Source organism: Oncorhynchus kisutch, linkage group LG5, assembly GCF_002021735.2.
Source record: "Oncorhynchus kisutch isolate 150728-3 linkage group LG5, Okis_V2, whole genome shotgun sequence".
NCBI classification, from domain to species: Eukaryota; Metazoa; Chordata; class Actinopteri; order Salmoniformes; family Salmonidae; genus Oncorhynchus; species Oncorhynchus kisutch.
Genome location: NC_034178.2, coordinates 49,190,661 through 49,207,707, shown reverse-complemented (window position 1 = coordinate 49,207,707; position 17,047 = coordinate 49,190,661). Strand labels below are relative to the sequence as shown.

The 17,047-nt window shown below is 43.4% G+C and overlaps 1 protein-coding gene across 2 annotated transcripts; it reads left to right on the top strand.

Annotated features, from left to right (window-relative positions):
* Positions 1-553: 553 nt before the first annotated feature.
* Positions 554-15,905, top strand: LOC109891183 (exportin-2). Of its 2 annotated transcripts, none has more exons than XM_020483522.2 (25): positions 554-718; positions 1,794-1,884; positions 2,028-2,170; positions 2,287-2,388; positions 2,602-2,747; positions 2,855-2,945; positions 3,105-3,212; positions 3,332-3,424; positions 3,510-3,677; positions 3,767-3,896; positions 4,021-4,086; positions 4,164-4,366; positions 4,474-4,558; positions 4,670-4,731; positions 4,855-4,991; positions 5,066-5,169; positions 5,418-5,515; positions 5,620-5,770; positions 12,682-12,890; positions 13,011-13,108; positions 13,214-13,299; positions 13,495-13,576; positions 13,832-13,978; positions 14,060-14,291; positions 15,076-15,905. In XM_020483522.2, exons 2-25 carry the CDS (start codon positions 1,800-1,802, stop codon positions 15,163-15,165), a joined length of 2,916 nt encoding a protein of 971 aa, XP_020339111.1. In that variant the 5' UTR covers positions 554-718; positions 1,794-1,799; the 3' UTR covers positions 15,166-15,905. The 2 variants fall into 2 exon arrangements, with proteins under 2 accessions (XP_020339111.1, XP_020339112.1); XM_020483523.2 differs by lacking the exon at positions 554-718 and adding an exon at positions 1,565-1,655.
* The last annotated feature ends 1,142 nt before the right edge of the window (positions 15,906-17,047 follow it).

Here is a 17,047-nt window from a genome sequence, read left to right as displayed (position 1 = left end):
ATGCAGAGAAGGGACTTGTTCTTGACTGCTAATTTAGTGTCTGTGTACTGCAATATGGAACATTCTAGTGGGCAGTGGGAATCCACTGAGTCTGGTGACTCTGCACCAGACAAGAAAAGAGAAGGGGAACCAACATACATTTTTTTTTCTTTAAGTTGTTCTATTAGGCTGTTTTAACAAATTCTGATATTTTTTCTCTAATTGGTCTTTGAATCAATCAGATCAATGCTGAAAAGATCTGATGTGACTGGCCAAAATACCAATTAGTGAGAGAAGATCCCAATTCAGCTGCCTGTCTAAATGCAGCCTTGCAGTATTCCATGACCTGACTATGAGGATCAAAACCGTAATGTATCTTTGGTAAATTGTCACTGACCGACTGCTCTACAAATGATGAGTAGGCTAGTTATTTATGATGGAAGGTGATTTGTAGATCAGGCAGTAGGCAAGATGAACAATCTCAATGACTAGGTGAACATACTTGATCAATCAATAATTGTGATCAATTCATTAGTCCATATTGTATATACAATCTCGTCCGAACACTCGCCCATGCCCATCCCTTCTTTTCAAGTGCGCAGGGGCTTGTCCAGCGTGGTTTTCCAAACTTGTTTGCGCACGCCCAGTGCACAGACCGCCCAGTGGCTTGAGATTTTTGAAAGCCATTTCGTCCGGCAGCAGCGAATAACAGCACAGACGCCGGCTGAGACAACAGAAGGTATGAGAGCTCTTTGTAATCTCATCGCTCTATCAAATTACACATGTACATTGTTGGCTAGTTTGTAGAGATATAAAACTGCCGTAGCCATTTCTAATTTTCCCATCGTGGATAATTTAGCTTGGTAAGAAGTTAAGTAACTAGCATTAGCAAGCTAGGTAAATGGCTAGCTAGTTACTTGCAGAATATTCATTCACAGATAGTACTATACCACGCATTAGGGGTTAGTGCCACTGCTTTGCGAGGACACTACAGAATAGGCACTTTTTTTACAGGACATTATTTCAGAACTAGTTAACGTTAACTAATTCGCCCAAATGTAACACGCGCATCAGATACTAGCGCGCAAGAAGGCGTTCTAAGTTAGCCATGGCTGTCATTTAGGCTATTTTTGCTAGTACTGCTGGCCTACCAGACAGCCATGGCTAGTTTAGCCTGTTATTAGTTAGCTAAGTAACTTAGCTAGCTAACATGCTCAGTCATTCGGTAGCTACGTTTATATTCTTGAAACTAGTGTTGTATATTTTTATCCTACAGTTCTAAACTAGTGAAACGTAAGCATTGTTGAATGAGCACCACGCCAGAGTACAGTGCTAACATTGCTAGCTAGTGAGTAACTGCAGCCTCCAAGTCCCGCCCCAAATTTACTGTGATTGGATAAAGTTTCTGACCTCTGGAAAATAACGAATTCCATTGGAGGACAAAGATGATGCAAGGCTAGCTTGCTTGACTTAGTCAAATTGATTGGCTGAATACAACTATCTATGCCTTCAGGTGTCGTCGTCGTGCTGTGAAATATTAGTGGGTAGGTGTGAAGTTACTGCGCATGATTAGTAGCTGGGGACGCCACTGAATGACAATAAGCACCTCTATCGTTTTGTTTGTCTAACTTGTAGTTAAGACAATCATTCACACCTGCACTGTTGGAGCTCGGCAGTTAAGTATTTCCCTGTACACTGCAACTAAATCTGCGACCCTGTGAATGTGACTAAATAAAAAGTTGTATCTTATCAGCTAATAGTCATCTAGTTGAGACCATCACTATGTCTAATGTAATGACTGACTGTCTTTCTAGGGCACCATGGAGCTGAATGATGGAAACCTTCAGACACTCACAGAATTTATGCGCAAAACTCTGGACCCGGATCAATCAGTCAGACGTCCAGGTATGGGAGCGCAGAGTAGAATGCATGTTCATTTAAAACTCCCATGCACTGATCAGTCATGGTATGAACATGCATACTTTGGGCATTATGTACAATTTCCCATTGCTTGACTGGAATGTTCTTATTTCCCAAATTTCTTCCAGCTGAAAAGTTTCTTGAGTCAGTTGAAGGGAACCAGAACTACCCAATATTGCTGCTTACATTATTGGAGAAATCTCAAGATAACGTGATCCGGGTGTGTGCAGCTGTCACCTTTAAAAACTACATCAAGAGAAACTGGCGCATAGTAAGTTAGTGGTTGTCTGAATATTGGAACAAATCGAAGTGTTATGAGTTGTGCAAGTATTGTTGGCCCAACGTTGGCATGACAAGTCTTACTTTGTATCGTGATATCGCTTTCAGATTGAAGATGAACCCAACAAAATCTCAGATCCCGACCGAACCACTATCAAGGCCAACATTGTACATTTGATGTTGAGCAGCCCTGAACAGATTCAGAAACAGGTATGTCTGCACAAGAGGCAGGCAAGACCTGTTACCTGTCAATCTATTGTACATAAAGTCAGTGAGCTGGTGCTGGTTTGAATTACTTTAATCAGAGGTTCTTGGAATCCATCTACATGAGTTCACAATCCGTTAGGATAATCCTTTTATGCAATAAAAAGGGCCATTTCCATATGTATTAGTTTTACTCTAGTGTTTACTGTTCTTCTACAGTTGAGTGATGCCATCAGCATCATCGGCAGAGAGGACTTCCCTATGAAGTGGCCGGACCTCTTGACAGAGATGGTGACCCGCTTCCAGAGCGGAGACTTCCACATCATTAACGGAGTGCTCCGGACTGCACACTCTCTTTTCAAGAGGTTAATCACCATGGGCATGACACGTGGTCCTCTAATGATGGGTGTAATAGTGAATTATGTCTTTGGTTAGTTTTTAAAGATGTTTACACTGATCTTCTGTTTTCCAGGTATCGTCACGAATTTAAGTCGAATGAGCTGTGGCTGGAGATTAAACTGGTGTTGGACACTTTTGCGAGTCCACTGACTGAACTCTTCAAGGTTGTTTACAGAGTTAATCAACCCTAACAATTTCAATATATTTCAAGTAAAAACAACAATTCATGAAATTGGTACTGCCCATCGCTTGCTTTTAGTTTGTAGGACCTAAATTATTCAGACATGGGAAGTCATTGTCTGTTCATGTATATTGTTTCTCAGGCCACCATTGAGCTGTGTCAGACCCATGCGACGGACATCAACGCTTTGAAGATCCTCTTCTCGTCCCTTACTCTGATTTCAAAACTCTTCTACAGTCTCAACTTCCAGGTGTGTCTCTTATCTGCTTTATGACCACAAGGACATGCTGAATGTTGCTGCATTTTCATGTGCTTCTTTTCACTGGAGTAAAAGTAATCTCATTCTTCCAACTTTCACTGCCTTCACAGGACCTTCCTGAGTTTTTTGAGGACAACATGGAGACCTGGATGTCTAATTTCCATAACTTGTTGACCTTGGATAACAAGCTACTACAAACAGATGTAAGTGGACTTTCACTTGTAAAATGTTCAAGTTACTACATCAGTTGATTCAATCTTTGATGACCTTATCTTTTTCACCCAACAGGATGAAGAGGAGGCAGGTCTTCTGGAGCTGCTCAAATCTCAGATCTGTGACAACGCTGCTCTTTATGCCCAGAAGTACGATGAAGAGTTCCAGCCTTACCTGCCTCGCTTTGTCACTGCTATCTGGAACCTGCTGGTCTCCGCAGGCCAGGAGGTCAAGTACGACCTGGTGAGGCTGCTGATACATTCATGTACCTTATCAATAGATCATGTCGACCGCCTGCTAATACATTTGCTCCTTTTTGTATTGTGATATAGCTTGTGAGCAATGCTATTCAGTTCCTGGCATCTGTGTGTGAAAGGCCCCACTACAAGCATCTGTTTGAGGACCAGAACACACTCACCAGTATCTGTGAGAAGGTCATTGTGCCCAACATGGAGTTCAGAAGTGAGTTGAGACTGAAATAGTGTTTTGGGCATGAATGGGTATTTAATACATGCCATTGTACTTTAATGGCAGATATCTGCATAATGGTCTCTGGTACTGATGCATAGATTTCTTTGGTTTCCAGGTGCTGATGAGGAGGCCTTTGAGGATAACTCTGAAGAATACATCCGAAGAGATCTTGAAGGATCAGGTAATAACCCAAAAATGAGCTGGAGTATTGTTTAAGCATACGGTTGTTGACCCCTCTGTTCTGTCTCCTCCCTACAGACATAGACACTCGGCGCAGGGCTGCCTGTGACTTAGTGAGAGGCCTGTGTAAGTTCTTTGAGGGCCCGGTCACAGCCATCTTCTCTGGCTATGTGAACTCCATGCTGGGGGAGTATGCCAAGAACCCAGTGGTGAACTGGAAGCACAAAGACGCTGCCATCTACCTGGTCACATCTCTGGCCTCTAAAGCCCAGACAGCGAAGGTATGGTTATAATTCCTTTTGTATTTGGGTGTGTTTGTGTAACATTGCTGGGTTATAAACATGATTGCAGTAGACATTGAGTAATGTAAAATGTGTATCTTTTTAAGCATGGTATCACCCAGGCTAACGAGTTGGTGAACCTCACAGAATTCTTTGTGAACCACATTCTCACAGACCTCAATTCCCAAAACGGTACATATAAAGTTGAACAGATAAACAAATGATTAATGAATTCATTGTCACAGCTGTGGATTGCTTTATCTGCACTTTTATCAAACATGCTTTTACTCTGTTCTATTCTAGTCAATGAGTTTCCAGTGTTGAAGGCTGATGCCATCAAATACGTCATGATCTTCAGGAGTCAGGTTTGTTTTTGTTTTTTCTCCTCTGAAATTTCACTGTCATGAGTTCAGCTTACTTAAAGGTTAAAATCAACGCTGAGGGGCTTGTGAATATCCAGTCCTCCTTTGTCCCCTCTTGTCTTCCAGTTGCCCAAAGAGCAGCTGCTGCAGGCTGTCCCTCTGCTGGTGGCCCACCTACAGGCGGAGAGCACAGTGGAGCACACCTACGCTGCCCACGCCCTGGAGAGACTCTTTACCATGAGGGGCCCCAACAACTCCACACTGTGAGTAGTTACCCAGCTACGTTAAGTCTATAGTTGATTATCTTAATCTTATCCAACACTACACAATGTTTCAGTATCACTCCTACAGAGATGGCCCCCTTCACGGAACAGCTGCTCAACAACCTGTTCAAAGCCCTGGCTCTGCCTGGCTCATCAGAGAACGAATATATCATGAAAGGTACGGGAGTTTGAGGGTTAACTGCTCTGCTAATAACGTAAATAGCTTTAATGATATGTCTAACTATCCTTTTGCGGCTAGGATTATCTATCCTAGGATAACTATCCTTTTGTGGTGACATGAGGTTGTGGACAACCTCATTACTACTTAAGCTTTTGTGGGCAGTGGTTTAAAAAATAAATAAAGTTTTTATTTTAGAGTATGCGATCTTTGTTTTCTACCCTGACATCTCCTTCATTCTGTTCCAGCCATCATGCGCAGCTTTTCCCTCCTGCAGGAGACCATTGTTCCTTACATCCCCACATTGATTGGCCAGCTCACTCACAAGCTCCTCCTAGTTAGCAAGGTAGGTCACACCCTTGTCTGTGCGGTAGATGAATACACACATGAGCTGACTTGCGTTGTGTCCAAGTGGCAGCTGTATATACCGGTATCATGTGTTTCTTTCAGAACCCCAGCAAGCCTCACTTTAACCACTACCTGTTTGAGTCCCTGTGCCTGTCTATCCGGATCACCTGCAAGGCCAACCCTACCACTGTGGGCAGCTTTGAGGAGGCCCTCTTCCCAGTTTTCACTGAGATCCTACAGAATGACGTACAGGGTATGTGGCTTTATCCTAGAAAGCAGGTTAAAGCAGTCCATGTTAAGCATAAATTGCTCATCTTAGGACAGGCCTAGGAAAGTGAGTGGAAGGTAAATTATTTGTATTTTTTGGGATCTTCATTAGCCGATGACAATGGCGATAGCTAGTCTTATTGGGGTTCGACACATAACAAAAAAATACTTTTAAAAATTTACATTTAAAAACATTAACGTGTGTTTGCATCGATCAGTTACACATCTCAGTACATTCACACAAGTAGGTCACATTTGGGTGAGGCGTTGTGCCTTGAGGTGTTGCTTTATTTGTTTTTTCAATCCAGGTTTGGTAATTAAGTCTTTCTTTGCAGCACTTGACCTTATGACTGGACAATAATCAAGATAAGATAAAACTAGAGCCTGCAGGACTTGCTTTGTGGAGTGTGGTGTCAAAAAAGCAGAGCGTCTCTATTACAGACAGGCCTCTCCCCAACTTTACAACCATTGAATCTATATATGTTTTGACCGTGACAGTTTACAATCTAAGGTAACACTAAGTCATTTTGTCTTAACATTTTGTTCAACAGCCACACCATTCATTACCAGATACAGCTGAGGTCTAGTACTTAGGGAATGATTTGTACCAAACACAATGCTCTTAGTTTTAGATGTTCAGGACCAGCTTATTACTGGCCACTCATTTGAAAACACACTGCAACTCTGAGGGTTTCAGTGACTTCATTAGCTATGGGTGACTCATCAGAATACATGGACACGCATGCCTTCATTTAATGCCAGCTGCAGGTCATTGGTAAAAAAATTGAAAAGAGTACAGGGTCTAGAGAACTGCCCTACGGTACACCACACTTTACATGTTGGACATAAGAGAAGCTTCATTTAAATAAAACCGTCAGTTCTTTCGATAGAATGCCATATTGTGGATTCAGAGCAGTGGTTGAAAAGCCATAACTCATACTTTTTCTCTACCTTTTATGGTCAATAATATCAAAGGCTGCATTGAAATGTAACCGTACAGCTATCAATTTCTTTCAACCAATCATCAGTCATTTGTGTCAGTGCAGTACATGTTGAGTGCCCTTCTCTATAAGCATGCTCAAAGTCAGTTATTTTGTTTGCAGAGAATTAGCGTTGTATTTGGTCAAACTACATTTTTTTCCCTACAGTTTGCTAAGAGCTGGCAGGTCTGCTCTTAGAACCAGGTAAGGCCGCTTTGCCACTCTTGGTCAGCTAAATTATTTTGGCTTCCCTCCAGGCCTGAGGACAAACACTTTCCTCTAGGCTCAGATTAAAAATATGACCGGAGTGGCTGTAGTCAGCTACCGTCCTCTGTACCACCTCTCCCACACTACATTGACAAATTTCGAACTTACAATGCTTTTCTTTAAAGAAATAAAAATGCATGAGTTATGATGGCTCATAGTTCCATTGTTGGCATTTCCTGCCTAAGTCTGTCTACTTTGCCAATGAAATAATTGTCAACATCAAAAGGTTTTGTGATGAATAAGCCATCTGATTCAATGAAAGATGGGAGTTGAATTTGTCTTTCTGCCCATAATTTAAAGTCCCCCCCCATCATTCTTTATATCATTGATCTTGGCTATAATACAGTTTATTTTTGCTGCTTTTAGTCACATAATTTCAATTTGCAGTCAAATGTGTAGTCAGAATTATTAGCCACTTTTACCACATCTCTTTCAAAACGCACTCGCACATCTGAGCAATCTAATTTGCAGGTGCATGGCAACAATTGAACAAGATGAAGGAAAAAGGAAACTGCACACTGCTCTTGATAGTATCACTGATCTTTAATATGCTTACGTATCGGCCTTCGTCAGAGCTTCTGTGGATTTCTTAAAATTTGTACCCTTATGTAGACCTAGCCCCTCCCACATCCGTTCTACACATTGAATGGGGTTGAAGGCAAAGGGAAACATGAGTGCTCCCAAATATATCAATATGCTTTTCATAAATATTCTCGAAAGTGTATAAATAAGACGTATGAAACACGTCTGTAAATTCACAATGAGGACATAGAAAGTTTACATTAGTCAATGGGTACATCATATGAAAAAAAAAACACCATCTCAAAACCTGAATCTGAATATCTTTGTTGCAAATGTGCCATATGTCCATGCTTGTACATTTTGCCAAAATTACACGAACTTAAAACACAACAAGGCAACTATCCAGGCAGACCAGTGGTTGCAGGAATAGGCTCAATGCTAGAGCCATTGTCAAACTTTGTAGACTCTTTTATTAAAACTCATGTGCAAGTACTGCCATCATATGTAAAAGACTCTGCTCTATAGACTTCATAAACACGATCTCACCAATAACGGGTTTAAAAGAAGACTGTATTTTGGTCACATTAGATGTCGAGAGTCTATATACCAGCATTCCCCATGTGGGGGAGCTGGCAGCACTAGCACACTTTGGGAGACTGAGATACTAATGAATTTCCACCAACAAACTTCATTTTAGAGCTGAATATGTTTTGACGTATAACTATTTTAGGTTTGATGAATACTACCTCCAAACGAATGTAACATCGTGGGTTCCACATTCGCTCCGAGTTATGCTAACCTTTTATCTCGGTCTTTTTGAATTTTTGTTAACAATGAAAATCCATTTTTTAATAAAGTCCTGAAGTGGTATTGCTATATTGATGACATTTTTTGCATATGGGAAGGAACTGAAAAAGATCTGTCAGATTTTGACATTGACCTCAATCTCAAATTCACGATTGAACGTGACACTCAACGTGTTCATTACCTCTATGTGGATTGAGAAATCAAATGGAACCCTGTTTACAACTGTATAGAAAAGAAACAGACAAATACTCTATTACAGGGGGACAGCTTCTACCCTGAGCCATTAAAAAGGGGACTTCCAAGAAGCCATGTTTTCAGACTGCGCTGTATATACCACTCCACAGAGGATTATCTAGAAAAAGCAGAGGAGATTAGGTTTCTAAGAGGCTATTCGCCACAATGTGTGGATGAAGCTCTTGATTTGGTATTGGAAAAAACACGAGGTGAACTGTTACAAAAAAGACCCGCTAAAGAAAACTCCGTAATGTTCACAACTACATATAAAAGTGGGAGGTGTGGTCAACAAATACTGGCATATTTTATCATCGGACACAGCTTTGCCGGCTGAATTTAAAAATCCATCACTTATTGTGTATAGGAGAGGTCGCAATTTACGCGATAAATTGGTTAATGCCAACTGCCAGCCACAAAATAATATCAGCCAAGCCCTTTTACGCCCTCTACCAAATGGTAGCTATAAATGCAGAGGATGCGCACAGTGCAACAATATGATAAAGTGTGAATATTTCTGCCACCCACACACAGGAAAACGGTTCCAAATAAATGACATTATTAAATGTCCATGTGGGCTCTGCTATGTCGGTTAAACCTCTCAGAGAATTAGTGAACACAAGTTCAATCAGGAGAAACGACAGGGATTATCCAGTCGCAGTACATTTCAATGACCTGAAGCATGATATTTCAACTTTTTTGTTTTTTTTTGTTGATTTGTGGCATAGAAAGTTAAGATTTCAGACTGGGGAGGTGATATCAATAATACTGAGTAGAAGGGAATGTTTTGGGATTTTCACCCTCCAGACATTATTTCCTAAAGGACTGAATGATGAAATGCCTATGTATGTTGTGAATTTGAACATGAATTAAGTGCCTATTTTAAGATTTCTGTTTTTCGTATGATGTACCCAATGACTAATGTAAAGTTCTGACAATGCAGTAATAACCAACGAGTAATCTAACCTAACAATTCCACAACTACTACCTTATATACACACACAAATGTAAAGGGATGAAGAATATCTACATAGCTATATGAATGAGTGATGGTACAGAACGGCATAGACAAGATGCAGTAGATGGTATAGAGTACAGTATATACAATGAGATGAGTAATGTAGGGTATGTAAACATTTATTTAAAGTGGCTAGTGATACATTGTTTTACATGTATGGCAGCAGCCACTCAATGTTTGGCCTTCCTGTGACATCGGGTGGTGTAGGTGTCCTGGAGGGCAGGTAGTTTGCCCCTGGTGATGCGTTGTGCAGACCTCACTACCCTCTGGAGAGCCATACGGTTCTGGGCGGAGTAGTTGCCGTACCAGGCGGTGATACAGCCCGACAGGATGCTCTCGATTGTGCATCTAAATTTGTGTGCTTTTGGTGACAAGCCAAATTTCTTCAGCCTCCTGAGGTTGAAGAGGCGCTGCTGCGCTGCCTGTGTGGGTGGACCAATTCAGTTTGTCCGTGATGTGTACGCCGAGGAACTTAACTTACTACCATCTCCACTACTGTCCCGTCGATGTGAATAGGGGGGTGCTCCCTCTGCTGTTTCCTGAAGTCCACGATCATCTCCTTTGTTTTTGTTGACGTTGAGTGTATTTTCTTGACACAACACTCCGAGGGCCCTCGCCTCCTCCCTATAGGCCGTCTTGTCGTTGTTGGTAATCAAGCCTACCACTAGTGTCGTCTGCAAACTTGATGATTGAGTTGGTGTGCATGGTCACGCAGTCGTGGGTGAACAGGGAGTACCGGGAGGGCTCAGAACGCACCCTTGTGGGGCACCAGTGTTGAGGATCAGCGGGGTGGAGATGTTGCCTACCCTCACCACCTGGGGGCGGCCCGTCAGGAAGTCCAGTACCCAGTTGCACAGGGCGGGGTCGAGACCCAAGGTCTCGAGCTTGATGCCGAGTTTGGAGGGTGCCAGGGTGTTAAATGCTGAGTTGTAGTCTATGAACAGCATTCGCACATGTATTCCTCTTGTCCAGATGGGGTAGGGCAGTGTGGTTGCGATTGCGTCGTCTGTGGATCTATTGGGGCTGTAAGCAAATTTGAGTGGGTCTAGGGTGTCGGGTAGGGTGGAGGTGATATGGTCCTTAACCAGTCTCTCAAAGCACTTTATGACAGAAGTGAGTGCTACGGGGCGGTAGTCATTTAGCTCTGTTACCTTAGCTTTCTTGGGAACAGGAACAATGGTGGCCCTCTTGAAGCATGTGGGAACAGCAGACTGGGATAAGGATTGATTGAATATGTCAGTAAACACACCAGCCAGCTGGTCTGCGCATGCTCTGAGGGCGCGGCTGGGGATGCAGTCTGGGCCTGCCGTCTGGCGAGGGTTAACGTGTTTAAATGTTTTACTCCCGTCGGCTGCAGTGTAGGAGAGTCCACAGGTTTTTGGTAGCGGGCCGTGTCTGGCACTGTACTGTCCTCAAAGCGAGCAAAGAAGTTGTTTAGTCTCTGGGAGCAAGACATCCTGGTCCACGACGGGGCTGGTTTTCTTTTTGTAATCCATGAATGACTAGTTCCTGCCACATACCTCTCTACTGACGCTTAGCTTGTTTGATTGCCTTGCGGAGGGAATAGCTACACTGTTTGTATTAGGTCATGTTTCTGGTCACATTGCCCTGGTTAAAAGCAGTCCTTCGCGCCTTCAGTTTCACGCGAATGCTGCCATCAATCCACGGTTTGTGTTTTGGGAATGTATTAATAGTTGCTGTGGGTACGTCATCGCCAATGAACTCACTCACTGAATCGGTGTATTCGTCAATGTTTGACGCAATGCGGAACATATACCAATCCACGTCATTGACGCTATCTTGAAGCGTGGTATCGGATTGGTTGAACAGACCTGAGCGCAGGAGCTTCCTGTTTTAGTTTGTCTGTAGGTTGGAAGCAACAAAATGGAGTCGTGGTCAGCTTTTCCGAAAGTAGGGCGTGGGAGGGCCTTATATGCGTCGCGGAAGTTAGAATAACAAGGATCCAGGGTTTTACAAGCCCTGGTAGCACAATCGATATCCTGATAGAATTTAGGGAGTCTTGTTTTCAGATTAGCCTTGTTAAAATCCCCAGCTACAATGAATGCAGCCTCCGGATATATGGTTTCCAGTTTATATAGAGTCAAATTAAGTTCGTTCAGGGCTGTCTGTGTCTGCTTGGGGGGGGGGGGGGATCTATGCGGCTGTGATTATAATCAAAGAGAATTCTCTTGGTAGATAATGCGGTCGACATATGATTGTTAGCCTCTGTCTCTGGAATGCTACCCTTGCTTGGATTTCATCAACCTTGTTGTCAAGAGACTGGACATTGGCGAGTAGTATGCTCGGGAGCGGTGTGCGATGTGCCCGTCTCCGGAGCCTGACCAGAAGAACACTTCGTCTGCCCCTTTTACGGCGTCGTTGTATTTGTTCGCCGGTTGGGATCCGATCCATTGTCCTGGGTGGTGGGCAAAACAGAGGATCCGCTTCGGGAAAGTCGTAGTCCTGGTCGTAATGATGGTGAGTTGACGTTGCTCTTATATCCAATAGTTCATCCCGTATGTAATTAAACCTACGATGACCTTGGGTACCAATGTAATAAATAACACGTAAAAAAAACAAAATACTGCATAGTTTCCTAGGAACGCGAAGTGAGGTGGCCATCTCTGTCGGCGCCGGAAATGGGTACATATACACTATCAAGCATTTCACTTGGTGGCCTATAGTAACACCACAAAAGGAAAATACTTTAGATGTGCCAGGTGAACCTGCAACCACAACACTGCAATAACACTTGACACAAGATATTCTCTAAGCGTTACAGGATCAGGTAGTATCACTGGACACAGTGGTCCCAGCTACTGATGCCAACTGTATTTTGGTATCCTAACTAAAAAGGTAGCTAGCTAGTAACAACTTTTTCAATGGACTTTCCAAAGCAACAAACCAAGCTCTCCCTCGTTCAACAGGAAGTGGGGTGCTACCAGGTTAAAATGAGCATTGACATCACCCCTTCTGAAGGGTTTGTGGCACCATCCTCTGAACTGCATGTATGCAAGCTTGACAAACTACACATTGACCTTCTTACATCAACTTTCCCCCCTTCTGTTGCAGAGTTTGTGCCCTACGTGTTCCAGGTGATGTCTCTGCTTCTGGAGATCCACACCAGCTCCATCCCTAACTCCTACATGGCCCTGTTCCCCCACCTGCTGCAGCCTGTGCTTTGGGAACGCACTGGCAACATCCCCCCTCTGGTGCGCCTGCTTCAGGCCTACCTGGAGAAGGGGGCTGCCACCATAGCCAGCTCTGCTGCTGACAAAATAGTGAGTAACATCTGAGGGCATGTTGGTGGTAATAGGACTCTTACTGTACATAATAATCTGTAACCTACCAGTCTTAGTTGAACTGTGATAATCTGCCGTTAAACTGCTCTCCCTGTACAGCCTGGTCTGCTAGGAGTCTTCCAGAAGCTCATAGCCTCCAAGGCCAATGACCACCAAGGTTTCTACCTGATGAACAGCATCATAGAGCACATGCCCACGTGAGTTGACCATCTCCACCTGTCTATCTGATAACTAAATGAAGGACTTTGTATGTAATTTTTAGGGCGGCTGTATCATGAGTTGTCTTGCTCTCTCTCTCTCAGGGAGTCCATTGTTCAGTACAGGAAACAGATCTTCATTCTCCTCTTCCAGAGACTGCAGAGCTCCAAAACGACCAAGTTCATCAAGAGTGAGTACAACTTAAAACTAATGTTGACATTGTTTATTTTGAAGTACAATTGAAACTGCACACACATCCTCTTGGTCTTTGTCATGCTCGCATAACACCAGTGTCTGGTTGTATTAGCCTAGTTTCAAAACGTACATAGTGTGGCTCTGATCTCTCCTCAATGCTGCACATTTTCAAAGGTCCTCTTCTCCATAGGTTTCATGGTTTTTATCAATCTGTATGGTGTCAAGTATGGAGCCATTGCTCTGCAGGAGATCTTTGACAGCATACAGCCAAAGTAAGTCTCTTGTCAGATGAAATGAGACTGACATGTTTGATGTGTTTTCCATCATTGATATGTTCATTAGTGTAGCCTTAAAGCTAAGTGTGCAGATCTGCTCGCTGAACACAAACCAGTCAGTTCTCCCTTTTGGTTTTAAAGGCCAACCATGTCATATGTGAAAGGATAAGACTGGAAGTTTAATCATAGTCCGTAATTATTCTGATTGTCATGCGCAAAGGTATTCTCAGTACTGGGTCTTCTCTCTTGTAGGATGTTTGGCATGGTGCTGGAGAAGATAGTCATTCCAGAGGTGCAGAAGGTGTCTGGCCCAGTGGAAAAGAAGATCTGTGCCGTGGGCATCATCAAGATCCTCACTGAGTGCCCGGCAATGATGGATACCGAGTACACCAAACTCTGGTGAGAAACGGTCCTGAAGTATTATCACACTTTTCAGTGTTTCTAGTAAATTAATGGTCTGCTAAATTGTTTATTCTTTAGGACCCCCCTGCTCCAGGCCCTGATTGGTCTGTTTGAGCTGCCAGAGGATGACAGCATCCCTGACGACGAGCACTTCATTGACATTGAGGACACAGCCAGTTACCAGACTGCTTTCTCCCAGCTGGCCTTTGCTGGGAAGAAGGAGCACGACCCCATCGGCGCCGCTGTCAGCAACCCCAAGATCCTGTTAGCGCAGTCCCTCCACAAGCTCTCCACTGCCTGTCCTGGACGGGTAAGGTTATATATTGAAATGCATGAATACTGGGCTATGTTTAGAGGCATTGGGGCTCTTGGCTAAATCACTCCTTATAGCAGGAACATCTATACAGCAAGGCTACAAGAGATGGCACATCCACCTTGCGTTCCAATCTTCTACTCGCTTCATATGAGTCACGTTCAGTTTTAAGCAGAGTTCACAAAACAAAATGGTGTAGAAGTTAAACCACCTGTGGTTAGTGTCTGCTCTGGGATTGGAAGGTGTGGGGTTTGATACCCAGTCAAGTCATATCAAATGCTACAAAAATGAAGGATATGTTTTGGGGTTGAGGCACTGCGACACATTAGTGTTCTGTCAAAGGTGTGTGCTTATACAACAGGCTGCCTCACGCTATAGATACAGGAGATGGGCTCCTGTCCTATGGTCCTTTATGTCTTGGACAATGCTTACTTACAAAAGTAAAGCCCCAGCCGACTGAGCCAGCCACTCCGTAGAGCGCCTAAGGTGCTCTAGTGCAGCATAGACGGTGTGCGGCCCCAGGGAAAGCAGTTAGTGTACAACATTTTTGGCTCCTAGATTGCCAATGACTGAATGTTATATTTTTGTAACTATTTAGTATGTTTAAAGGTGAAAGGTAGATGTGAGAGTGCTGAAAGAGCAGTGGGTCGGATTCGAACCCATGCTTGCAGCGGTACATGCTTAGACTGCAAATAGTTGTTTATTTTGTGTAGTGTATATAGATGCTTACATTTTAGTAGTTGACAGATGAGTGACTCTCTCCTGTTCTCCCCAATGGCAGGTCCTCTCTATGTTGAGCACCAGCCTGAATGCTGAGGCCCTCCAGTACCTGCAGGGTTATCTCCTGGTTGCATCTGTGCAGCTGGTGTGAAGACACGACGGCTTCCGCTCTGATGTGCAATGGAGACCATAACACTGCACAATAACTGGGCGCTGTCTGTCGCCCATGGGTAACACCAGGACTGGGACAGACTCGCCAGGACTGAGTGGACAGAAGACTGACTGACTTTACTCATGGTGGATACTTGGACAATGGGTCAACATTTTCATCTATTAATTGGGATTTTTATGATTTTAAGTGTTAAAAGAAAATACATTTAATATGTTACCTTCAATGAGCGCACCAGAATATCCCTAATTGGCTTGCTATGCGGTTGAGCAAGGCTGTTGTCACCAACACTCAGCTTTGTGAATATAATGCTTTGATATGACTGTTTCTGCTTGTTTGTCGATTTGTCATTTATAACAACGGCCGGTCATTGTGAATTGACAGTATTCTTGAACAAGTATTGGCCCCAAAACATTATGCTTAAAGGGATACTTAGATATTTTGGCAATGATTTGCTCTATTTCACCGGAGTTCGATTGAACTAGTGGATACCATTTTTAGGTCTGGTTGGTATGAAGGAATTTAGAGGTAGTTTTGCGAACCAATGCTAACTAACCTTAGATACCCGTTGACTTACTCTGGGGAAGTAGAGCTAGGGCCTCATTTACAAAATCCTGAGGTATCCCTTTAATGTTTTTCTGCATGTAGCTAGTCATAGCATTGTCTTTTTTGATGTGAATAAAGAGGCACTTGTATAAAACCGGTGCTGTTTAGCACTTTCAGTGACAACTCCTGTCGATGTGACTAAGTCCAAACTGCGTTATGAACTGTCTGCTTTAGAGGGATGGCTGAAAAGCCTGAATGATTCCCAGTTGAACCAGTTAAATGATTTATGCAAGCAATATGCTTAACTTAATCTTTACTAGAGGCTGCTCACCTACTAGACCTGCGCTGGTTCTGAGGCACTGTCCCAATCTGTCATACTCCCAGTCCCTGGTGTCACAGGAACATTCCCACTACTGTCATACTCCCAGTCCCTGGTGTCACAGGAACATTCCCACTTGTTCTCCTTTTTTCCTGTGTCCAGTAGCAGTATGCCTGTCCTGAGCGTCATCAAAAGGCTTTGTCTATTGCACCAATACACAGCCCCATCTTCTGTCCTGACTGTATATGACTGAGGTGCAACCACCTCCAATACAGTAACCTTTCTATCCCATGAATCCGGACCCCAAATTCAAACATCCTGACTTGCCAATGGGGACAACACTAGCAGTTTTGTCTTGCCTTCAGTTGCAGGGCCCTATCCTGCACAGCTAATGGCCAGTCATTCAGGCAGAGAATAGGCAACCTGGAACGCAACTTGCATCCCATTAGGATTTCTGCAGGTGACCGGCCACATTCCAAGGGCGCTGCTCTGTACGACAAAGCCAAGTATGGATCAGTCCCACTATGTGCTACTTTTTTTTTTTTTAAGTCTCTTAACGATTTGCACATTTTTAAACCTTTTACTTTTAGGATATAGCAGAACAGAAGTCGGGATTAGTGGGAAAAAAATCGAATGCAAAATGGGTGTTGCTGTAGTGCTGGACAAGAGTGCAATTTCAGGGTAATTTGTCAAGTCAACAAATAGTCCTTACCATTTGCAGTGAAACAAGTCGACTCCAACCTTCTCCCAGGCTGTGGTGGGTACCACACTCATAGGTATGGGCTCCTTGGACTGTCTATAATTTGAGATGTGTCACAATTTCCCACCATTTGCTCAATGTCAGAATTTATATTTGGCCAATGAAGGGACTCTCTGGCCCTTCTGTTTCTCAGCTCCCAGATGTCCTTCATGCGCACTCTAGCATCTCCTGACGCATTGAATTACAGTACCAGTCAAAAGTTTGGACACCTACTCATGCCAGGGGTTTTTCATTTATTT